General features: G+C 38.4%; 1 protein-coding gene across 3 annotated transcripts in view; it reads left to right on the top strand.

Annotated features, from left to right (window-relative positions):
• The first annotated feature begins 7,128 nt into the window (after positions 1-7,128).
• The window catches only part of lef1 (lymphoid enhancer-binding factor 1), a 39,879-nt gene continuing 20,450 nt past the window's right edge, over positions 7,129-26,557 (top strand). The window contains exons 1-3 of one of the 3 annotated variants that reach the window (XM_046836710.1): positions 7,129-8,088; positions 9,684-9,750; positions 11,254-11,381. In XM_046836710.1, the coding sequence (XP_046692666.1) occupies positions 7,891-8,088; positions 9,684-9,750; positions 11,254-11,381 (393 nt within the window). In that variant the 5' untranslated portion in view covers positions 7,129-7,890. The remainder of the gene's footprint in view (positions 8,089-9,683; positions 9,751-11,253; positions 11,382-26,557) is intronic. The other 2 variants (XM_046836703.1, XM_046836699.1) reach the window with 2 other exon arrangements.

The following is a 26,557-nucleotide window of genomic DNA, read 5'->3' as shown; positions in this document are numbered from 1 at the left end:
ATATAGTTAGTATAGATGTAAAGTTAAATTCTAGGGTTTTTTCTGACAGTGTAATAATGGTGGACAATGCCACTGATTTTTCTATTTGATGAAACCCCAACTCCATATATGCGGTATATAGGAAAACTTTATCTGGTATTTACACAAGAATATTCTCAATTATAACTCTAATATTTTCCTTGTTTCTTGTTTGGGTGCTGGGGAGTCAAATGCCCCTAAAGACTTGTGAATATATCACAGTTTTGGCTTTGTGTGCACCCACTAGGAAAGCTGAATGAATAAATAAAGAAATACAAAGGTGGAAAAGAATTTCAGGAGGAAAAAGCAGTTCTCCACTAGGATATTTTTTTTTGACCTTGAGATCCAGGTAATCCCAGAGCAGTTCAATAGGATGTAGGTGAAGTTACTGAGCAGGCCATTCCATGATAGCTAACACTCCAGCCGACTGTTTGCTCTCTAAATAACGTTTACAGCTTTTTGTATGGTGAAGTTCCCATAAGCCGAAGTCTAAAAGGAATTGCATGGGGTTGAAGTATGGAATGGTAGCCATATTGGTTCGGTGTTTGTCTCACCTGGAATAAGTCATTCACCTTCCTTATTCCAAAACAACCCCAAACTTTGAATTTTCCACCTTCATGTTTGACTGTGGGGGTGAGGCAGTTCATAATTTTCTTCTGTTAGAGGCAAAAATGTCAAATTTGGACTAATCTGTCTACAGATACTGTCTATTTTATTCACTGTTCAATTCTGGTGTGTTTTTGAAATGTAACTATTTTGTTGCATAGAAACAAAAAGAACATGCATGTGTCTCAAAAACCATAACAGTTTTGGTGTTTTTCAAACTTTCGACAGTCCCGGTATATTTATTGCAATCACCTTCTCTTGTTCCTTGTGTTTAGGTGTTGGGGAACCAAATTCCCACAAACATAGGAATGTTTCACAATTTAAAATGTACATGTTTATTTGGCAGAAAATGTAGGAAGACCGAATGAATAAATGAAGTAAAAGGAAGAAAATAATGCAACCAACGAAAATACAGAGAGAAGAACAATAACATTAATGTTGCAGTTACCCTTAACCTCTTGAGTTAAATCCTACAGTGTTAAATTATTTCAAACAGTGATGAATTTCCTATCCGACTGTACATTTGCGTGCAGTTGGATTGATATAAGCACTGCAGGTGTTCCTTTAACTCTGGAGGGACTTTACTGACTCACTCTGATCACAAATCAACTCGACTCCAAACGTCGATACCGAATTTCCCCTCTAACCCCCTCCACTCCTCACCACAACCCAGTGTCTGATTTGATTTTAATAATAGTGTGTCTGCTTGTGCTGCCAGCGCTGCAGTAATTTTAGCAGATCACAGGGCAGGCGGCGGGGCTGTACGCCACACTAAACTGTCCCCCCAAGACACTTTACTCTCCACTCAGCCTCACCTGTGTTTCCACCAATACTATACAAGCGTAAACCATCGCTCAGCATGGACCTCCCCCATTGCCTGACTCCCCTTCACTTTTTTTTTTTATGATGATTATGATGATAAACGGCTCTTCTTTTTTTTTCGTCCTTAAACTTTAATTGCACACTCTTTTTATCTTAATGTGATGTTTGTTTCCTGACATTTATGCAGCGGTCGCAGGGCTGTAATTTTTGGATCCAGGGGAGGTGTGAGGGACTGCAGCAGCAGGTGGAAGATCTGTTTGCCCTCGTGCCAACTCTATCCTTTAGACGAGAGGATGTGGAGGGAGATTTTACCGCCGTTTAATGCAAATCTCCGGGAACGGTGCTTCTAATAATGCTGAAATCACAGGGTCTTTAACAACTCATCATTTCCATACTGTCTTTTATTTTGTCATTTGGAAAATCTATATTTAGTGTATCGTACATCTGAGAGATGATACATGTGTTATGGGTTGTGGGTCTTGCTTAAAGGCCTAGCATGGTTACTCTGTGGTTTGAAATTATAATCATCCAATCACCTCAATCTTCAGGTCTACCTGTTCCCTGTTCTGTACACCTATTAAATGTTCTCAACCTTGTCTGAAAAGAACTTTATAAAATCTTAACTTATTTCTTTTATGCATTGATTGGATTATGAATTACTCCTGTGATATGTATCTTCCATATGTTTTGACCCAATACATGGACATAACTTGATAAAACATCTTATCGAACAGTGAAGGCAACAGTAGATGTCTTAAACAATGACTTTATTATTGTATAATCAATTTATTGTGTCATTGCAAGATTTCAAAAACGTTTTCTCTGTAAGATTTCTTTAGCTGATGTTCTGTTGTTGAGTGCATTCATAAAGCAAAGAATGTTACAGTTAAAGTAAGGATTGTTTTTGCCATGAGGGGGGGATTTTTCACCAAATTCCTTCAGCTACAAAAAATCCTTGGTACTCTGTCATGAAGCATTTTGTTCTGAAGTTTTATTGAAACACAACATTAATTCAAAACTGCCTCAGACATGTATAGGGTATAGTATACATTTCACTAATAAGGTTAATATATTTTTTGTATAAAGAGTGGACAGTGGCAGTAATGATACAACAAACACAGACAACACACACTTTGAGCTTAAATTGCAGAAAGCTGAGCAAACCTCCTGTGTCCTTGTTTTCATACTAAGTGTGAGAATGAATAGGGCCCTGGGGTTGGCTGGGCCCTGAATTCCTCCTCTGGTCCATGTTTCAAATCTCCTGATAAATTATGCTGTGTTACAGATATATTCCTCCAATGGCAAGGTTATATAATGTTCAAAATGCAGTAGCTGAATGTGAAAGACAGCTAAATTCAGGTCAAAGCACAGCAGGAAGGTTTCCTTTTCATGTTTCATCTGGTGGGGTCACTCCTGCAAACTCATTAAGCCAAGAAATGCAAATGCTGCTTTAAAAAATAAATAAATAAATAAAAATATAGAGTGTATATATATATATATATATATATATATATATATATATATATATATATATATATATACTCTAAATTCTGCCTCTAATAATTGTATTAAGATAGTGATTAGGATGTATAGACAGGACGAATTCAGTTCAGATAGTCCACCCCAAACCATGTCTAGGCAAGACGATTGTCTAATATTAATTTATAATATTAATTTGAAGGGATGCTTTCAACTGTGGTTATGTGTTTACATCTAATTCCTCTATATAATTATATTTCCATGTGCAGTTTATACATTTTAACTTTAGGGGTCATAGAAAAACTGCTCGTTTTGTGCAAGGCTTGTAATTATTTTATTAGAAGAAGAAAAAATCCTTTCAGCAAAAGGAACACAAACAAGTAATTAATACTATTAATACTGTTCAGATGAGGAATCATTTCTGCGTGTGAATCAGTTATGCACATTTCTGTACACATTTGGTCTAAATCAAGAGGAGGAATGCCTGAATAAATGTCTTGCTATTTTATAATTTACATTTCCCATCAATGAGAAGGAACATAAACACATTTTCCGTGTTTACTATTTATATTATATTATACTATTTTTATGCACTTTTAAATAGAATTTTTGAATGTTTTCCAGACACTCTCTCTCTATCTCTCTGTGTGTGTGTGTGTGTGTGTGTGTGTGTGTGTGTGTGTGTGTGTGTGTGTGTGTCTGGGTTTTTTCCTTCTCCCCTCTGGAATGCGGCCAGTCGCGGCTCTTTTGAATCCACATCCACACTCAGTTCCAAATCCAAAGCCTTTGATCTTTTTCCCCCCTTACCCGGAAGAGAACCCTCTCCCCCTCTTTCTGTCTCTCTCTCTCTCTCTCTCTCTCTCTCTCTTCTTTCTCTCTCACACTCTCTCTCTCTCTCTCTCTCTCTCTCTCTCTCTCTCAGCTGAGATGAGCGCGCACGTGGAAGTGCTGGCGCGCCTCCATGCTCATTACCAAATTTAGTCATACAAAGGAAAAGAAGCGCGAGCGCAAGGAAGAGCGTGTGTGTGTGTGTGTGTGTGTGTGTGTGTGTGTCTGGGGTGTACCGCGGGGATGAAAGAAATCGCCGCCAGAAGATCAAAGGAAGTCGTGGCCCCGCCCATTAACCCCTTCCACGCGCTTTATAAGGAGGCGCCTCGCAGGGCCCAGCCTCACTCTCACGCGATGTGTCCGAGGCACAGTTTTCCCTCTCTAGGCTTCCTGCTTTCCTCCTCCTCCTCCTTTCTTGCTGCATGCTTGTATTTGGGTTCTCGGTACGTTTCCGATTTAAGAGAGAGAAAGAGGGAATGTATTTGCTCCTGCTTTAGTGGTTGGGGGTTTCATTTAAACGTGTGACAAATATTTATATTGAATATTTCGATCATTCATTTCACCCACATTTTCCTTACATGATTTCTTGAATCACTGTTTTCACATTATATAATTAGATTTAGAGTTGCATAATAAATCTCATAAAACTGGTGTCTTTATTTCAATTGACCATTATTTCATGTGATTTGTTAAAAAGATATTTTATATATCCAGCATTGCATTTCTTACTTTTTTTACCTACAGGACTTGAATTTTTTTTTTTAATTCCAAGCACAGAAATAAAAACAAGTAAAAAAAATGTCCCAATGTCTCCTTCATCCTGCTCATTAAGGACACAGTATTTTTGCCCAGCAAAACAAAAGCCTCCATTAACCCAGAGTGAGTCATTTTCTGCTAATTATGCACGCCCTTCAGCTCCACCTATGGAAGCAGATCTTTACACAGTGTGACTAATTGAACAACTGGAGCCAGCCTTTTCCTAATCCCTTTCTAACGCTTTACTGCACTGAAAGATTAGGATATTTTTTGCAAGTACTTGAAATGAGTATTTTCCCTCTACTATCTACTGTCAACTCCTTCAATAAATAAAAATAAAAAATGCTCAACTTTACATTCAGTAATTCAGTTTCACAGGTTGCAAATACTGAATTCAAGAAGAAGCTATCATATCTATAACAGCTACCATAATAGATCTATATACATATAATAATAATAAAAGACTGTCACATTTGTAATGTGCATTTTATTAACCTATAGACTTGTGGCATACAGTATCATATGGTATATATGATCAATATTAAAGCTAAATAAGCCATACATTTCCAGACAAGGTTTTGTACCCAACCAACCCTAAATCATAAGTGCTGTCACTCTAAATATTTGACTCATATATCATTTTTATTATTTTGTAGATCTGTAGCGTATCCGCTCTGTGTAAATAAGTACAAAACGACACCTTTCCTTGTACCTCCTTGGTACCATCTATCTTTTGTACCTGTAGTAAATAACTCTTGCATGTTGCAGTAAATGTTGTGTAGCTGAAAATATATTTTTAATTGAATAATTAAAGACCACTGACCCTTTGATTAGCTTTTCTTTTTCTTTTTTTAAGGTACTGTTTATGCATCTATCAAAAAAAAAATAATAATAATATATATATATATATATATATATATATATATATATATATATATATATATATATATATATATAATTTTAATATTAGATCATTGTCATCTTAGCATTTGTAGTATAGAAAACCATACCAAAGAACTCACTGAACTGAACCAATTGAATTTTTATTGTAGCATCCATTTGACACTTCTGAAAAAAACTAAGAAACCTAAATCTTAGAATCTACAGAAATTAGCTGAAGCTCTGTTAATTTAACAGTTGATCTGATTCTGCACACTTCATAATAAACTATATTTACTTTGTCTATAACCATATATTATTCATTAAAGTGCATGAGGTAGTGTCTTTAAAATGCACACTATACCCAGATGTGAAGATGAAAGGTAAAACAGATGAGTATACCACCAAAGACACCATTTAGTTTATTACTTTGTTTTCTGAAAGTATGTATATTTATAATGAATCTACACTTTGTTAGTAGTAAATGTTCAGAAAGAGGGTTGAGGTTGGCTAAAAATGTATATCTTATTACTAATTTGTTGTTGTTATATATACATAGAAGCCTGAACATGTATATTTTTTGTACAGGTTATATGGTTAATGATTTTTACATTATGATGATGAAGGCAAATAATTTTTTTTTCATTACATTAAAATGGACAAGCAAACTGATTTCTATTGCAGATTGTGAACAAATACTGATGCTATAAGAAAAAATGAAAATGTATGGTATCGTAACCGATTTGGTATCATTGTCAAATGTTCACTTATTGCTTGCAAAGCCTCACTTAAAATTGCATAAAATTCATGTAAAGAGTTTTACATGAGAACATTTGTCAAATCTTTGACATCATACAATGCAATGCAGTATTTAAGATGTAGACAGTGCAAACACTATATATAAGCCTGTGTGTATATTTAATTAATTTAACACTGTTAAATCACCTGCAAATCATTTGAGGCCATCACTATGCAATAAAAAAAAAAAAAATAAGAATTTTAATCTGATTTCTGTCTCTCTTTTTGTCAATGAAATGTGTGGCAGGTCTTTCTTTTTTAAAAAATCCTCCAGCACAAAATCCAAAAAAAAAAATGTAAGTGTAAATGCATGTAAATACACTGAAATAGATATTTGAAAATATGTTCGTCATTATTTATTTATTAAAATAATTTAACATGAAGTTTTAAATTGCTATCAAGATCCCCTAACATTATATATTTTGAAATGTTGTATAAACATGGCTTATTTTATTTACATTTTTTAAGATTTGTAATAGGATTTTTTTCTATCGATTTTCTGAACATGGATTATTCACTGACTTTTTACTAAAGTAAAATGTATTAAAATTTGTATCTTGCAATTTTAAGGAATAATAAAACAAAAGAATGTGGATTTTTACAAATAATTTATGCAAATTTATGCAAGGGCTTATGCTTGATATATACTTTAAGATGAATTATATCAATTATAGATTTTTGTTTAAAAAAAAAGTGCACATTGGTTGTACAGGTTACAAGCTTAAACCCCCCCCTTTTTTTTACCTCTTTTTTTCTCACCCTGTTTTTCCCTGGTTGGTCCATTTGCCATTGAGAGATGTATAAACTCTCCTTCCTTCCTTCCATCCCTCCATCCCTCCTCCCATCTTCCTCCTTCCTTCTTACTGGAGTGTCAATCAGAGCGGCGGCGTCTCTTTCATCTCTATCTTCACAGTCAATGCGGGAGCTGGAAGGAGGAAGGTGGGGGGCGAAGGGGAGGAGAGCCGTTGCTACGACACAAACACGCACGCACGCACGCGCACGCACGCGCACACTCTCACGCGCCTTTCCAGAGAGGTGGCGCAGATCGCGCGCTGCTCAGTTTCAGAACGGTGTGCTGTCTGCGCGCGTGCGGCGCGTCCACAACGCTGAGATTGCGGGGAAACATTGTTTTTGTTTTTTTTTAGGGGATTTTGCAGAAAGTGTCGTTTTTTTTCTGGGGGACACAATTTCAATTAATAGTGAGCTTTAAAAGCCTGGAGGATGTTTTTTGAAAGTTTAACGTGTAGGGAAAAAAAGAAAGAATAAAAACTTTGTTTTTTGGACTGGAGTGTTGACGGACTGTGAGCGCGTTTTCCGGTGTTTCCCGGTGTTTTCCGTTTGCTAGCCCTACCAAACAAACTTCCAAACTTTGTTTTTGTTTCTGTGTTTTTTCTCTTTCAAGAGGACAGAGAGAAGGAAATACACGAACTACGGAGTCGCTTTTCCTCCAAAGTTTTTTCTTGGGTTTGAAAGTATAAATATATATATTTTTATTTGCTTAGACCTGAACACCGACTTTTTATTTCACTCCAGGATTTTGGGTTGTCAGTTAAAAAATCATAGCCTGTACACTGTTTCGACTCCAGTCAGCTTTTTAGAGAGAAAGAGAGAAAAATAAAGAGAGCGGTTTCCAAACTCGTTAATTTTCTTGAAGGATTTTGAGCTCCTGTTCCACGAAGCTCCCGGTGGGTTGAGGAAGGAACCATGCCGCAGCTGGCGGGCGGCGGAGACCCGGAGCTCTGCGCCACCGACGAGATGATCCCGTTCAAGGACGAGGGCGACCCGCAGAAAGAGCAGAGCTTCGCCGAGATCACCAACTCCGAGGAGGAAGGAGACCTGGCCGAGCTCAAGTCCTCTCTGGTCAACGAGAGTGAAACGAGTCCAAACAGCAACAACCACGACGTGAGTCCTCACATTTCCGACTTCCAGAAATCTCCTTTACACCCGTGTAGAATCTTTAATTCTTCACCTTCCATCAGCTTGATTTCTTTTCATGGAGTAAACCACCTGAGATTCCGCGTTTGTACATTGTATCATCTGCTGTATCTCATTTTTTTTGCAGCAAATCTCCCGAAATATTTGTTTTGCAACATTATCCTTTATCATAACACTCCTTTCTCTCTTCTCTCTCTCTCTCTCTCTCTCTCTTTTGCTGTTCGAAAAACACCATCTGTTTTTTGTTTCTTTTTCTTTTCTTTCCCTTTTTAATACACCTGGTGTCAATTTGCTACTGAGTCTCAGTTCATTCAAAATGTGAACACATCCAGCTTAGATTTATTGAGTTAAAATCCTATTTTGAACAAAAAAAACCAAGCATTTATTTTTGTATCTTTAATGAATTAGTAAAAAAAAAACAAGAGAGCATCTTTATGCTAATAGGGGTTTGGATAATGTAATTTAAAATGCTGCAAAATATATAATAATAATAATAATAATAATAATAATAATAATAATAATAATAATAATATTTGTCTAGTAGTATAAATTGATTCATATGGATGTTTAATGTTTTTAACAGTTTAATCATGCTATTTGTTTGACACATTTTTTTAAGTATTTCTGGAAATATTTTTATATATATATATATATATATATATATATATATATATATATATATATATATATATATATATATATATATATAACAAACAGAGACTTGTTCTTCTTTGTTATTTCTTCCATTTAAGTATTATTTTCCCTCCTGCATTTCTTCCTTGTCTTACCCATTAACCATTTTAAAAATGCTTTTTTTCTTAAATAATGAAAATTTTCGTACTACCCCTTGCCTGCCTTTTTTTGATAGTAAAATTGTTTTGGATCTATGTCAAGGATGCATGGATGCAAATGATCTGGCTTTGTTGCATACTGTCTTAATCCTTCCACCCTTTCAAGAAAAAACTAAAACACATTTTGCGTGTAGTATTCATCATAATCGTTTCTATAATATCGAAGCAGAAACGTCTACATAATTATTGTACGATTAATACAATTCCAGGTCTCTGTTGTTCTGTTTTTATTACGGACTGTAAATCATTCAACACACCATGGATGGTTTCCCTCCAAGCTTTTCCTCCTGACATGCACAACGATCAGAGTTAGGAAGTGTCATAAGGAAGAATCGAACACTGGGCTAAATGTTAATTAGAAATTCATTGCAGATCTTTGCCTCATAAGTTCCACTCCCCTTCTTCCATCACTGCTTCCATGCATACAGAGAATGTGTGTGTATTTGTAGAGGTTTTTTTCTGAAGGTTTATCTTCTCACAACAGATTTGGATTGTTTATTGCCAAAATATAATTACTGTATATTAAATATTCATTGTTATTATCTTTTCAAGGAAACCCAATGAAAAAAAAACCACACTTGGTAAAACCAACAGATTACAAGCTTCTTTCTCTCTACCGTGTTCATGCTGTTTTTGTATTAATATGTGCACGAATATGATACAATTATTTTACTCTCTCTGTTTGTGATTTTTTTTTTTTTATTCTAACAGGCAGGTAGACAGTCCCAAATAACCCCAGACTCCTATCACGAAAAACACAGAGAGCATCCTGATGATGGTAAGTGGTACCTTTTTGTTTAAAAAAAAAAAAGCAAAACAAGAAAAAGACTCAAATCGAATGCAGTTTAAAAATGTGTGTAACAAGAATAAAAGATTTCTTTTGTGAAATAGAACTTCTATTTAAACAATTTTTAATTTCTACAATGTCTACATTTGCTCATCTGCTCCAATTTTGTTCTGTAAAAAAAAAACCCTATAAATTTAGATCATACATTTACAAAGCACTGAAAAATGACTCTCTATTGATCTGTGCCAACCCCATATGAACTGGCTTTTGTTTCTTTTTTTATCATCAACTCCATTTTGCTTTTGACAAGCTGTTCAGCAAGACGAGCAGCAGCTTTAGTGCTGGCGGCGCACGGCACGTGCCAATGTGGTGGTCTAGAGGACTCCCACTGACACTCTGGCCTCCACACACACACCCCACACACACTTCAGTGCTACCATCAGGGACGTGTTGCTGCGGAGTTCATTTGATCTCCACTGATTGCTCGTCAATCTTGCACCCAAGTGTCGGACTTCACAATGGTGGGCTTGTAGCCCTTTTTGTTCTCGGGTCGTTGTGAATAGTAGCAGACCCCCCCCCAAAAGCGCGAACACGCACACCACCACCACCACCACTGCAAACCCCCTGAATCGGTCTCGCTCACACCCCCACCGTCCCTACACAGAAGGCTGTCTTTTTCTCTGTTCTTCCTTTAGAAGTAACCCCGTCCCCCTTCCCCTGTTTCAAACACTTTGTCTCTGTTTCACCCTGACACAAATACACGAACACTTTGAGGACCTCCGTAAGCAGTCGGGGGTCGTCTGTGTTTTGATACTTTGCGCATGTGTCTGAGATACTGTGTGTTAATTGTTGCTAATTGGCACAGAGAGGCTTCTATTGTCCTTCCAAAAACAGGGCAGCGTTCTGGAGAAGATGAAGGAAATGGCGTTTAATGAAAGTTTTAAAAGAGAGACATTTTTATAGAGTCAATAATATTTCAGAACTATGTAAGTGCAATACATTTAGTAACCGACAGAATATCCTGTTTTTGATTGAATGATAAATTTACTTCTGTGTTGCATTATTATTGCATACAGCGATATAATACTGGTGGTTGTTTTTGATTTATTTTATTTTATAATGCAGCATTCACAAGACAAAGTTAAGAATTTCATTGTACACATGACCAATTTGTTTAATCTTGAATCGACTCATCTTGCAGTATATTACATACAGAATAGTGAAAACTAAAAATCTATGGTTTTATTCATTTTTACTTTTGGATTGAGTTTAAATTGAACTGTCTACATAAAAAAATTATTGTCATGTACAACTCTGTGTCATATTTAAAAAAACCGTGAAGTAGATTTTATAGACGGGGGATTTTGATGTGAATCAGAGATCCATTTAGTCGTGTTTAAAATGCACCAAAACCACGTTGTGCACTAGATTTTTCCTTGCTTGCTGAAAGCCTCCTATTTGAATAAGCAAAATAACCATCCTGTTCTATTTCAGGAAAGCTCCAAGATCTGTACAGTAAAGGGCATGCCTACTCTGGTTACCCGAGTTACATCATGATGACCAACATGAACAACGAACACTACATGAACAACGGCTCGCTCTCGCCTCCCATGCCCAGAACGGTGGGTTTTGCCCTTTTTTTGTTCTTTTACTGTAGGACAAAACGGTAGTTGCTCTTAGTTTCCCTATATGTAATAAATCTTTTGCAGTATGGTGTAACAGATTTTAATTGTGATGATTTTTCATGTTGTTTCTGAGGACCTGGCATCCATGTGGTGATTTTTTTTTACAAGAGAAATACTCATCATGCCACTCTGGCTTCTAGTGTGCTGCATAATATTTCCTTAATGTTTTGCGGTGTTGTCTACACTATTAATGCATTTAAATATATGTGGAAAATAAGGCAGCTTGATGCTATCCAGAATCTATATATAGTCGGGGCTCGTTCTTTTGGTGCTACTCGCTCTCCGTCTGCTCAGCCTCATTCCAAAGCTTCAATGCCTGCAAAACAGATGCAGGACATGCACGCAGCTGTCCAACCTAATCCTGTTTGGAAGTTTTTTTGTGTGAAGAAGAGTCTGGCAGTGACCCCGTGCCGGGGACAGGCACCAGCCACAGGCTAACGTACCAGCACCAGCACATCTCTGGCATTGTTCACACGGCTCTAGTCTGCGTGTGCTGATGCCGAATGAAAGCACAGAGGCTGTCGGGTGTTGAGGGGTAAAGTCAGCTCGGGTGTTCAGCTGTGATTGAGCATTGTTTCGCTTGAGAGGGTACTGATGCATATGATGTAGGAAGTATGGCGCGAGCATACTAGAACTACTAGTACTAATCACATGATTGGAATTATATACTGACGTGTTTGTCTCACTATTAAAACCGGTTCACTGCCATATGTGTGCAATACCGCAGTAAAAAAAAATCCCAATTAGCCAGCATGTCAGACACACTACTCTGCACCCTAGAAACTGAGCGTTTCCCCACGTTCTCCTTCGGCTCAAATACGTCGACACAGTATCTCAAGCCTGGAATCAGATTTCTCGAAGATCAAAGGCGCTAGTCACCCCCGCCTCCTCCTCCACGCTTCTTTCATTCCCTGAAGTTTGGATAGATTTCCATTGGCCATGACATTCCACTGCCTGACACACACCCAGTCAAGGGTTGGCGGCTTTTCCGCTGCTCAGCAGATTTGCTCTGCTGCTACCTGACTGTGGGAAGGTACGAGGCTGTGAGTTTAGAGAGGAAGAAAGCAGTGGTGAGATTTAAATGCTCCCTCAGGCTGGCTTTGCTGACCCGTGCTACTATTGCTTACCAGCGGCTTTGACCCGTGGAGCCTGCGCATGTTTCTCCGACACAGAGCTTCTTTGAGATCCTGAATTGTGGAAATGATATATGATCTCAGGTCATTAGTAAATTAGTGAAGTTATATCCTTAAGCATTTGAGCCCATTGCCATTTTCATGTTCTTATAGATATGGACAGTTCATCAGGTATGGTCTCCAGAAAAGCATAAAGATGAGGAGAAGGAGAAAAAGCGAGTATGAGAGAGAAGGGTGGTGAAAAGTTGGGTTTTGTTTGGCAGCATGCTGAGTTCCTGTTCCTTTCTTGGCATGTTTGGAAGCGATCAGCAGGAGGTCGCATGAGGTTTTTACTCTTCCGTTTTGGGTTATTTAAAGTGACTGCATGTGCAATGGTTCATGTTTCTTCATAAGCCACTGACTGAAAGGTGGCAGTGGAAGAATAGGGCAGGGCAAAGCAATCTGGTGCTTCATTTCATCGCTTTCATGCCTTGAAGGGCTTCTGCAGAGAAGAACCTACAAGTCTGGTTGGTAATCCTTCAATTAGCTAACACCTTACTATGGGAACGTGGCCAAACATTGTGTTGCAGCTTTAATAGCTGCAGTTTTATTTTAAGAAGTGTACTTTTAAAACCTGTGTCTGTTAATTTGAGGTAAAGAAATCAACAATTTTACCAGCAATGTAATACATTACAGCACAGGGAAAATTATTTTCCTCGCATATCCCAGCTATTTCAGAAGCTGGGGTCGGAGCACAGGGTCAGCCATGATACAGTGCCCCTGGAGCAAAGAGGGTTAAGGGCCTTATAACAATATATTATATTATATTATATTTTATAACAATATAATGTGAACGTGGGCAAATTATTAAACCGTACAATTAAACTTTTTTTTTTCCTGGATGTACATAGAGAATAGAAAGGAAGCACTTGGTATGCCACGTCAAATGTAGCAAAGGATATATATAGAATATAATAATAATAAAAAAAAAAAATTCCCCCGAGTGTGATTATGCTCCAAAATAACATGCTATGGTTGGTCTTTCAAGGGTTTAGTCTTCTGCACCTATTTTCATGCATGGTGGATCAATTCTTCAAGCTTTCCTGTAACCGCTAATTTGCTGTTTGAATGTAAGATTGTGTAGGATGTTGGTGGCAGTTCAGAGGTCAAGCTTGTCCCTCCCACGCCACATCCCCCACGCCCCCCCAAACATTAGAACTGGAAACTGGCAATAGATCACACATGTTCACACACTAAACTTTGATGTGGGACATGACAGATTTCTTCCTCAGGGTGGACATGCCTTGGAACGGGTATCCCCCCCTAACCCAGGCTTACCTAACGAGATTTAACACTGCCGTTAACCGTGCTTCTTTTCTCCATGAGCTCTGTGGTGTCAATGTCAGCAGACCACATTTCCCAGCACCCATGCTTCCTGAGTCTCACTAATGCCATTCCATTTGGGTTGCCAACCCTCAAGAACTGGCCCTGAGACTCAAGGAGTTGACTGTGGCTTGGTAGAGTTATTATTACAAAGAATATCAATGATTCAGGGTTACATGAGAGGTAAATGCATGAATGACAGGGTTGCTACTGTAAATAAATACATTACACTCTTGAAATTCTTAACAGTTATGGACAGAATCAATTTCAATGGTGTAGGCAACCCTGTTTATCACTTTTTGGTAGCTCATGTAATATATTACTCAAACAGCTGATCTGTCTTAATGTTTCAGCAGATGGCATGGTTGGCCAACAGACGATGTTTATTCTTATAAACATCAACCACTTTCTATTGTGTATAAACTGTTGTCCTGAAACATTTTATATCCCTGTACCATAGAAGATGCTCTGCCATCAAAACGTCTTTCTTAGTCACTGGGGAGAAATAATAAATAAAACCCTTATACAACCATGAATTGAAATATTTTCCAATAATATAATATTTGATTAACTTTTTTAAAGGAATGAAATATCAATGATTTTAAGTTATTATTGAATGGCATGTCATGCAATTAAACCATTTATTGTTACCATAAAGGTTTTAGAACCGACACAAGACTGTTCTGCTGTCTTTTGTGTTACAAAATGTATTACAGTCAGCATTCATTCCCTCCTTAATCTTTTATGTTTCACTCTATAATATAAATAAGACAACAAAACGGCTTATTGTCCTAAAAGGAAATGGAAAAGTTCAAAGTTCTATGCTGAAGACTTTCTCATGGAGAAACACTGCATTGCCAGTGCACTAGAGGCTTCTTCGATGAATGATAAACAAACAATGTACAAACCGTGGTAGAGATTTCAGGGGTTTTTTAAATTTATTTTAAGAACAGTTTATTATTTCAATTTGTTGCGCTTCCTCTATACTTCAGTTCCTGTGAATGAGACACGATAGAAATGAGAATTCAGAATAAGTACATTAATATAAACCTGTAAGTTTAATCACTGCCTCTACTGTCAAAGCTACTTTTACAGAAAATTAGATCTTAGATTAAACAGCGGCGCGGTACAAATGATGTTTGCACATGACATGCACATAGACTGTATACACACACACAGACGCCGAGGTGCTCGTTTCAGTTCTGTCTCATTTTACAGTAGCAATAAAGCCTCCACACATGCAGCGAGTCAGTGAGGAGGGTCACAGAGACGGCCGTGTCATCTGCAGAGCAGGTCTGAACACACAGACCTCACAGTGTGTGTGTGTGTGTGTGTGTGTGTGTGTATGTGTGTGGCAGCCCACAGGCCTTTGAAGTGCTGATGCACATTCAGGCTTCATAAACAAAGCCATCGATACTCCCATCTCCATCCAGCACTAAACACTGCTTTATTGAATCCATGTGGCTAAGGGCTTTTTTTTTATTTTGGGGAAAGAATAAGAATGGGGGTGAGAAAATAAAGCAGGTTTGTCAGTTGTTTATTTTTATGTTTTTTTATTTTCTGTTAAAGCCATTTACCTGAGAGTCAGAAATGTGTAATTTGTACTTGGTTAGACTGGCAGTGTTAACAGGAAAACATTTTCCGGAACAAGCTGCAAAACTCAGCTGCATCCAAATGATCCTAATCAGCCATGCAGTGATGTGATACTAGCCTGCAATGCTGGACCGCTATCAAAACTGATGTATTTTCAGATCTAGTTGCCTAGCATACTGACTTGACACTGATTTTACATTTAGTCTTCATTTATTTATTTTTATTTTTGTAATTTTTTTGGTGTGTGGGGTGTTTGATAGTCGCAGATCGCTGATTCTGTTGTTGTGTTAATCAGATAATCACAGTGCGTTTTGTAGATGTTATTGAACAGATTCGGGATCTATTTACTTGTTTTAACCAAGCATTCAATATATTTCTGTGGCGTCGCAAACTTTGAAAAGGGCTGATCACATTTAATCATTATAGGGTACGTTTTCGGATTGTCATTCAGATCAGCAAATTTAAACCACTGTATTAGTACACTTTTATGAATATCTATCAGGACAAGTACCCCTAAAAATTTGTCACTTTGTTAGCAAGCCTCAAATATCCTGATTCACATTGTGTTTCATTTAGCATAGCGGTTTGGTTCAAATTTGCTGAGTTTGCTAGCAAAAAAAATATGATATAAACTTTGGAGTCAACATAAACTAGCAGTAACTAGCATGCCAGCTGAAAACCATTTAGCGCTCTCCTTCTCTTCTTGCCTCCGAGGTCTGCAGATTTTTCCCCCCTCAGGACTCGAGTTTGAGTCTGAAAATCATAAAGTTGTTCTGTGTTTTGTTCCACATGCTGCCTGCATTCGCACGACTTCTTGTTGTGACTTGGCGGCTACGTGTGACCTCGGGTAAACGCCTGGTGAGGCGTCTGCTCAGCCCTGTGCTGTTTCCGCTCATTTGTCAGGCAGGCTTGAATATTTGTGCTGCACATTTTCTTTCTTTTCTTTTTTGTGTGTTTCGTTCTGAATGCTGTTTTCTCAGATGACCTAAAATTCTGTTCTGTTCATGTTGAAAAATTGTCTAGCGGTAAATTGGGACAGATTCAGCTTGTTTTTGGCGTTTCTGTATATCGTGTTCTGACACAAACGAGAATGCTTGACATGCGTGTTGTTGGATACAGCAGTGATAAAGGGAGTTGCTTTAGCTGCGGACTTGTACGTTGACAGATGTAGGACTGATGTATGCATTTTAAACCCCGGCTCTTTTCTGAACTTCAGACGCTGGAATAAGAAGCACCATGTCCCCTCAGTGGCACCGATGATCAATGGTGACTGCAGCACAAAGTTGCAGTTCTTTCTTTTATAACTTCGGTCTTTTTCAGAGACTCATTATTTTTCTCGCTCGTCTCCATGGGTGTGTGAAAGTAAAGAGGCTTGCGTGCACCGAGGAGCAGACAGCACTGAAGTATTCATGCTCTGTGCTGGAAGAGTTCGATTCTGGCCTCAGCTGAATTGCAGTACAAAGGGACGGCTGCCACCAGGCTTTATTAGCCTGCCGCTTTAATGGATGTATGGATACAGCTGCCTTTTTCTCTTTCTCGTTCTCTCACTTTTTTTTCCCCCTGACTTTACCAGCATGTTCCATTTTTTTTTCTCTCCTTTTTTTCCTCTCTTGCAGTTTGCTATCAGTTCATTTTTGTGTGGTCTCTATCATGAAAAAAGAGAGAGAGAAAAGGGAAAAAAAAACAGCCTGTTCTTTGAATCTGCAAAGAGCCTGTCTTTAATTTTTGTGAAACTCATAAAAGTTTGTCGCTCCTTTCATATTGACCACAGAATTGAAAACAAATGCTCCCCTTTCCCCCCCTGTTCCCTTTGAACTGCCCAATTATGGAGTTGTGAAAATAAAATTTGCTTTGTCGATCTCTCTTTCTCTCTCTCTCTCTCTTTCTCTATCTCTCTCTCTCCCCCTCCATTTCTTACTATAGTTCATGCTTCTCTTATTCTCTTTATTCTGCACAGGTCTTTTCTTTTTCTTTTACCCCTTTTTTCTGCTTTTTTTTGGTCCATCAGCCCCCCCTTTCCTCCCTTACTGTCTCACTCTTGTTTTGAAGAAGTGGGGGGGGGTCAGTGATGTCAAAGTCAAAACCAAGAGCATTAAGAAAACCGGCGGAATGCAATCCAGCTGCAATCCGACATGACTCTGGAAAATGGGGCTGAGGAGCAGAGAGGCTCACTGTATTCCCAGAGTGCCGCACTGCTCGCGGCCTTGCCTTTGATCTCTTCAAAGCCTCCTGCCTCCGACTAGATGGAGAGTCTTGGCTGCTGTTCGTGAGCGAAAGAGAGAGAAGGCAGTGGAGGGGGGAATAAGAAAAAGGGGAGGAGGAATTGTGTGTGTTGGAAAGAGGATGAAGATGAGGGAAGAGAAAATGAGGGAGAGCAAGCCAGTCCCCCCCCTCCGTTTCAGGATGAAATCCATCGGAGCAATTACGTATGGCTTTTGATTAGTGTCTTAGATACCTGAGCTGTGTGTGTGTGTGTGTGTGTGTGTGTGTGTGTGTGTGTGTGTGTGAGATAGATACAGATAGTGACACTCACAACACACTTACAGGTCTGAGAGCCAGTCTGTCCCGTGGTCGTCCAGCAGAGCAGAAAACGGGAGCACCATGGCCTGCTTACAAATGCAGATGTCTCCATATTTATCTCTGCTGATGTTTTGATGGTGCAATCACTCTGGGGCTCCTGAGGCTCATTCAAGCCCCCTGTTGTCCATGTATTGCCCTGCTATGGAACTCCACTGACCCTAAACTGACCCTAATGAGCAAATCCAAAGCACGTCTGAATGTTTTGAGGTTGCGATAAAGAGACATGAATGAAACGCACACTCACGCACCTGATCAAGGGTAAACACGAACAAAAGGGAAAATCCTGTTAGGTTTAACACAGAACAATACCAAGCCGGATCCCCAGTAAATCATCAAGTATGAACACAAGCAAATCGATTACAGGCTAAAAGCATCCAAGCTGGTTTATTTATCCTTTGATATTCCTGTTGAAGGTGATTTTATTTAATAAGCATCGACATGACCATATGATTTCGGACAGGCAATATGACGATATGCACAAATGCATTTTTTAAAGCACATGATGTGCATCAGCATCATGACTGCCAATAGTGAGCCGTTACATGATTTATATCTGTACATATTAGGCATATAGGAGTCTGATTTCTTTCTACTTTTGTATGAATATAGTTTTAAAATGATGTAAAAATGCACACAATATTTAACACTGTGGGGAAAATCTGTTAAAAGATCGGTCAACAAAACCAAAACAAAAAAACATCACAAATGTTTTTTTTTTTTTTGGTCATATAACAAATCCCACAAAATAACAACTTAAGCCAAGGTCTCCAGGGCCGAAACACATGACCCATAAACATAGATCATCATCTAAGTGTCTCTTTTCCAGCCACCTCACACTGTCGCTCTACACACTTTCGGTAATAACTAGTCACTGCTTCTTCATGTATGCAAGTTGTTGTTAAGGTTCATCAAGCAAATGGATCTCGATGCTTTTTGATGTTATCTTTCATCTCTGAATCTGTGTTCTAGCTTTATTGAGCGTCCCTTTTTCGCTAATTGATATAGACTTGCATAAATCCAGTCTGGCCAATAAGCTTTTGAGTGTTTGGTCACAGGGTCACTGAGCGCTCAAGTGCTCTTTTGAGGTGCACTTGTTTGTGGTTTTACCAAACGTGACTGACATGTATCAATGTAACAAGGGGAATAGAATGAATTTTAATATCGTCCCATTCGATCGTAAGAGTTTTCATCGATCAAATTGTTGCCATATGTTTGTAGTATACCCTGATTGTAAGCATCCGATTTGTTGGTAAAAAATTTAAATCGTATAAATATTGATATTAGGCGTTGGAGAAGCTTAGACTTTTGCAGGTCTGTCATTAAATGAAATTCTACAGATTAGCTTTTAATCAAACCTTTGTATTGTACCTCACAAACATTCTCTGTTGTCCTGATTTAATGATTCTGTCATATTACTCACCTACTTTGTATCATCCTGGCATTTGGATAATGGAGGAATGCTCATGGGGAAAACAAATTTTTATCCTCTTGTGCACTTTGGCTGTCCTCCGTGTACCATCTGTCTCTGTTTTTTGGCTGTTATTTTTCTTTTTCACTTGTTTTTCACTTTACTGTTGTCTCACTTCTTGAGCTACCTCAGGTATTTTTGTTCTTCTGCTTCTTGTTCGTGTAGGGTTGTTTTGCGCATCTCTTCTCTCTGCTGATATCGGAGTATGGGAGTTCTTTGTTTGGATGCAGGATGATGAAACATGTAAAAGTTTTCAGCAACAGTCTGTGCGCGTGCACACGTGGTTCGTGCTCAGCACCTTGATCCCTCATTATAGGAGCTGTTAGTGAAATTTCTGCTTTTCAGGAAAGGTACATGCAGCAAGAAATTTTATGTCGATTATATTTTAGAGCAGTGCAGTCGGTTAATGGTGGAAACAGACATTTTATTGTGGAGATTTGTATATGATTATGTGGGCGGGTTCATCCTGCAGATATTTGTGACAAACACGTCTCATTCATGTGAGTGACATTTTAACTGCCCACATACAATGCAACAATCTGACCTGGCATGAGACATTGAGACAAATTATTATTAGTATTATTATTAATGTGGGCCAAGAAAAATGCACACTGCGTATAAGTTTCTCTTATCAATAAGAAACCTGCATTGACTGTAACATGGTATTAGACAAAGATTGGACTGTGCATTTTTAAAAAAAAAAAAAAAGAAAAAGATTTATTATCCTGATGCTAGAAGACTCTTAATGATAACACTTTAAATACTAGGCGATGACTTCATCTTCTTAATAATAATAATAATACATATTGGTAAAATTTTTAGCTTTTAGGTCTCTACAATGGGTGCAAACTTTTTATCTCAATGGGAAATTGTATGACTTGTGTAGCTTATGGTCCACAAGGATTTTATCACCAACAGCCCTCGTTCAATTTTTTTCTTTTATTTTTTTATCTCCTTTTAAAATCGCATATTGGCAAAGGAAAACAAAGCCTTGCGCACATCCTCCAGTCGTTGTGATTGGCCTTGTTCCACTCAGGGCCGTGTTTCGTTTGCTTTGGCCCCTGATAAGTTTCTGAGGCACTTCTTCAAAAGTATCGACTGGGGGAGGTGCTTGTCGACTCTCGAGGTTTTGAAGTAGAAGGGTGGAGAAAATACATTTGTTTAGTGAGAGTGTGTGTGTGTGTGTGTGTGTGTGTGTGTGTGTGTGTGTGTGTGTGTGTGTGTTTTCACTGGATAATCCTAGCCTGAAAAGCAGTTGTGCCGGGGCTAACTAGCTAATCCTCTACAATTCGGCCTGTTAGTAGTGCAACATTGTCCTACCTACTAAAGCTGCCCCCAGAGAAGGGTGCACAGGGAGTGATAGTTTTTGGGACAATGTCCTTTTTGCCTTTTTTATTTATTTATTTTTTGTCCTTGTTCTCCACAACAATGAAAGAATAGCCATTTGATGAGGAATAAGTCATCATTAACCAAGTCTGTGATTTTGTTTTTGCACCAAGTACACATCACACACCTGGCTTTGATGTTGCAGGTCTTTGCGGGGGCCGATCATGGGAGGAGACTGAAAGGGGGCGGTCTTTATTCAGGTGGCTCAGGGCCACAAGTTCAAATGGATGGCTGGATGGCTTTTCAAAGCCTTTCCTTTTTTTTTTTAATAAACAGAGGCCTTGTTGGAAAGCTTCATAATGTCTTTTGAAGGTCTGGGTAGCATTGCGGGCATGTGAATGCAGGATCTCTTTTGGTTTCGGTGCTTTGCTTTGGTTTATTATCCTGTCTCACACACTGGCCCCTTTCACGCATGCCCTTTTATGTTGGGATTTAATGGCAATTAATCAGCTAGGGGTTAAGTGTGAACACAATTCTAAAAGCCGTCAAGATGGACAATTTAGTGCTTAGAAAATGGGCAGGAAGTGTGTGTGTGCGAGTGTGTGAGTGAGCAGTGATGCACTGGTGGAGAGGCGGACATTATATCTTATGACATGTTGAAATCTTTTTGAGGCAAGTGGAGTAAAACAGCAGGATGGAATGCATGTAGGTGAACACAAAAATAATTAAAACATCTGGCTAATTGTCGTTTTGTAAATCTGAAAGAATTGATAGAATTGAGCAGATAACTGAGAGCAACAAGTAAATTGAGAAGACGCAGGTGCTAAACTGCTGGAAGTGTTTGAATCAATTATATTGCATCGCATGTGATACGAAAGTTTAATTCGATGATAGATTTTGGTAAATTACCTTATTTGAAAAGATAACCAAAATCTTTTTGTGTGGATATCTTGAAATAAATATATTACTTTATTAATTTTGTGACCAGTTAGTACTTAACCTGCGACAACTGTTTTTATTTTAAGGACAAGAAATCAAATGGGAAATGGTAATTGTGGAAACCACAGAGATTGATCATATTACAGTGTGCATGTCTGACATAGATACTGTCCGTTGTTCATAAGAAGTGCTTATGTAATTATAAACACTGGCTTGTTCTCATCTCAGGACAGCACACTGTACTGTTTGGCTTAATCATAAAGTTGTGGAAGCGTAATAATCTATAATCTATATCACTTGTGAAGTGGATGAGTTGTTTTGAGGGTGGGATCTTTTAAGGTTTTCCTATTTGAGTAAGTTTACGGGAGTTTTGCCCTGCCACGGTCATTCCAGGTTTGTTCATTAAGGATCTAAAGCGATATTTGGATTACTGTAAAGCTGCATTGGTACAACTGTAATTGTTACATACATTAAATGTATTCTCAGGACTGGTTAACTGAAGCCCATGTGTTACGTATTGTCCGTGTTCTGTTACAATTCTTAATTTAGTCATTTGTGACTATTTTCAGCATCAAAATATATACAGTGTAACCTCAGTGATTATGGTTACCAAAATGAATCATATTAGCTCTTCAAATTTGTATAAAATGTAGTTTAAATTTTGTTAAAATAAGTAACAAAATAGCTTGAATGTTATAGGTTCAGGTATAGCAATACCGTTCACGGATTTGCGACTAAACGTGATCAGCCAGCCAGCGGTGCAATGTTTTGTAAAAACTAGGTCACTATCCTACAGCAGAGATCTTTGCATTTCCCCAGTCTTTACTGTGCACATTGAAGCACATACCACTGTGTCACCACCACACATCAAACATGAACCTGAAACCAGTCCTACTGCTCAGAGAGAGACACCGAACAAGAGGCTCGAGCCTGAGACAAAGAGAAAGGCCCACTTTCTACGCCACTGGTATGGTGTAGAAATTTGTCTGCAGGCTCTATTCCCTCTTCACTGCCGGCTTCCTGAAATCCAGACTGACAAGCATTCACACACCGAGTCTGAGTACCTGTGTGAACGAGAGTGCAGCACTATAATCAGAGCAGGCACGTCCCTCCCTTTTCCTCACTGCCATCACCTTGTTGTCTGCCAAAAGGCGTTTAGTACCTCTCGCTCGCTTTCTCGCCCACCCACTGTATCTTTCTTTTCCACCTTCTGTTTTTATTTTTCTTACATTCTCTTAATATTGCATGGTAGGAAGCGGCTAACTAGAGGATCGCATCAAGTACAATGCTTTTATTGTCGCAGAATTTTCTTCATCCATTTACACACACTCATAGCTCATTGCATGTTTAGCACTAAACCACAGCTAAAAGGATGAAAAGCAATGTATTGCAGCTGCCGAGAACGATGGCTATAAATAGAAGATATAAAGCTGGCACCGAACAAGAAGAGGGAGTAACCACTCATTCATTTATTTGTGCCTAGTCAAGGTCACAGAGGTCGTAGAGATCAGTAAAGATGACCGTTTCTCAGATCTGCTTGTGTGGCTTTAGAGAGGTGTTGGTTCAACCGTGCTGTTTAATTTATTTAATTTTATTATTTTACTATTATTCATTAATTGTGTGTATGTGTGTGTGCACGCACACTTGTGTGTGAGCGTGTGTTTGGTTGGTAGGAGCAGCCGGGCCTGCTGACTGTGTTGCTCCAGTGGAATGTTTGACCTTTCGGCGGTGCTTTGATGTGACCAGGCCCTGCTGTGCTAATGAGCTTCAGGCTACAAGGGGGGCCAAGAACTCAGCCAAACCCCCTCAAAACCCCAACCAACCAATCAGACGCTCACCCACACTCTACGCACCAATAAATATTCACAAGCCTTTATTCAGCCACTGAAAAACCACAACAACCAAAGAGCCCCACGTGATTCCAGTGACTAAGCAGAGTTTTAAATAGATTAAAAACCAGCATCACTTTGCTACATAGCGTAATTAGCTTTAGAGAGCAACGTTGTTATGCTGGTCACTTAAAAATGATGTCGAACTGATGCCTTAGGTCAGGTATTAAGATCTCATTGTTGCTTTTTAATATTTATATGCATGCCAATCAGTCATGATAGTTTGGTCTCTATTGTTCATTGAGTCATAAATGAGTTAAAACATTGAACATTATCATATACAGTTTCATTAAACAGCTTTACCAAAATAATGGTTTTGATGTAAATCCGTAACGGCTGCTCCAGAGACGAGGGGAAAAAACGAGTAAAGTTGAATATTAGTCATAATATACACAAAAGTGTATGTCTTAAAGCCTTTAAACTAATCCCTGCAAATAATATTGCTTCACACAGAAATGTGCACAGTGATGGGATTCTGTTATATCGAAGTCCTTTCAATTCATTTAGCTGTGACTGTTCAGGAAGACGAGAAACAGTAGCTGTGTTTTGCTTCGATTTTGGCCGCATGTCCGAGTGCATTTCTGATTTATTGTATCTTGTCTTTCAGGCTAGTAGTTTCTGTGCTGGTCATGTGATCCTGTTCTGATAACAGAACACACAAAGGGATGAAATGGCATTATCTAAACTCCAGCAAAACTAGTATTTATGGGTTTTTTTTTATTTATTTGTTTTATTAGACCTGTAGCCATTCTTTTTTGCCAGTCCATTTCACGCAGTTATAGCGCCTGCTATATTTTCTGAAGAACGTCCTTTACCCACTGAAAATGGATGAACAAATGAATGAAAGTACAGCACCACAAGAATTCCCTCTATGGTCTTCCTACCTGAGTGCCCGCATAAAAGTGAAACCACCCATTGCTCCAACTCTTTTGTTGCAAGTCCTGATGCACATCTGTACAGACTTTTAATTATCCAATAAACCCGTTTTTTTTATATATATATTTTTTTTTTTAAAAGAGTGTATGTATTAACTTTGTAGTTTTTTGTAAACATGTTCTATTTATTACAACACAACAGTTAATATTAAGCCTAATTGGCTTGGTACTTCTTATAAAATGGATTCTTCAAGAGGTCTTTAGTAGGTCAGTAGATATTAAGGTGTCGTGGCCTTCTAAAATGGTCCTATTTGAAGCTCTGTCAAACTGAGAAACATGCTGATGTAGGTATTTCTGTGAAACCTTCAAGCGATCTGCAGAGAGACAACCGACTTACCTCAAGGGTTCAAAAATTTCGAAGTGTGTTCAGTTTTCACTGGTGTTACACTTTTGAAGACAATTTGTGATATTTGGCTTGGAACTCAAGTCTGAAGTCACTTCCAGCAGCTGAGTAACTCAGTAACTGAGGCAAAAACACGAGTTTAGTATGATTGATAGTGAAATCACAATACAAGGCATTAATGTTTCACATGTGTCGGTTTTGTCACATTATATGGCTAGGTTTTTTATGAGCAGCTTTCATCAGTGATGAAAAATGAAACATATATGGAGCATTATTAAAAAAAAGCATCATATGGGTGGCTTGCTAAGCTTTGTGGTCATCTGAGGACAGTGTGTTTAACTCGTCTGTTAAGTGAATAAAGGAAAAGATTAATTGCTCTAAGCAAAGAAAGACTGAGAAGCCCTTCATTGATGTGAATATTTTTTTCTCACCCTTCTGGGCAGGCTTTTTAACGTTTATTTTTCCTTTTACTGTACCTCTCCTTTTCTCCCCTCAGTCTTTCTTACTCATGCTCTCCATCTCCCTCTGTATTAGCTCGCTCTCTGTTTCTCTTCTCTCTGTCTCATTACCCAAGGCGCGTGGCATGTGCTGCAACTCTTCCTTTCTTCTTCATTAATTGGGTTTGGTTACATTAAGGCCTTTGGCCAAAAGGCTGTCCTGCCAATAACACATTCCATTTTCAACACTTCAGTGAAGACTGGAGGCTTTGCCTGTTTTCTCAGATGCTAATTAGTTATTTATTTAAGCATCTAATTTCACGGTTCTATCCCAAACAAGTGCACTGGTGCTCTGTGGCTTGTTGGGATGCTTTGAAGGGAACAGAGCAGTAGAATAATGTGTGTTCACCTTTTGTTGTGTAAAGGTCATGCATTCCTGCTGATGTGAGCGGGAACACCTGGGTCCTGGGTGTGTTCTGCCTTTGGCCTTTTAATGTCCTTTGTTTAAGTAGCTAAACAGACTGATATCTATAGCGACATCATCTCTGCATTCAGCTATCAAAAAAGGAAATTTAAATGTAAGTTTGTTGTTCTGTGTCTTTTCACGTTGTCATTTGAAGCTGTTTAGACAAGTAGTCTCAATTGTTTATTATTTTTGCCACATTTTATGGCTGCTTTTTTGCCATCAGAGTGAACTAAAATTTGTTTGCCAAAAACAAACAGGTGCAGGATATGAATATAAAATGTATTATGGTCAATTTTGACCAAGGAATTTTGAAATTTCCGGACATGAATGACTAGAAATCAAAGGTTTCTTTTGATTTCTTAATGTAAAATAGATGATCAACTAATTATTTAATGTTTTCCATCATCGTTTTCTTAATGTTGCGCAAGTAAACAGCTAGATAGACCAGTGCTGCTTAATCTTCAGCTTCAGGTAGGTGGAATTCAGTAAATCTAAATGCAGCCATGAATCCAAGCTTCACACAGTTTTATTAGGCTGAGAGAGTTTGTCTGCAACATTACATTTCACTGACTGAGGGAACCTTTTCGCTCATGTTCGACTGTAGCCGTGAGCATGAACGAGTCCTCATTGCATATAAATTAC

This window comes from Silurus meridionalis, chromosome 2, assembly GCF_014805685.1.
Source record: "Silurus meridionalis isolate SWU-2019-XX chromosome 2, ASM1480568v1, whole genome shotgun sequence".
In the NCBI taxonomy this organism is placed as follows: domain Eukaryota; kingdom Metazoa; phylum Chordata; class Actinopteri; order Siluriformes; family Siluridae; genus Silurus; species Silurus meridionalis.
The sequence above is the reverse complement of the archived record's forward strand: the minus strand, read 5'-3'. Positions and strand labels throughout refer to the sequence as shown.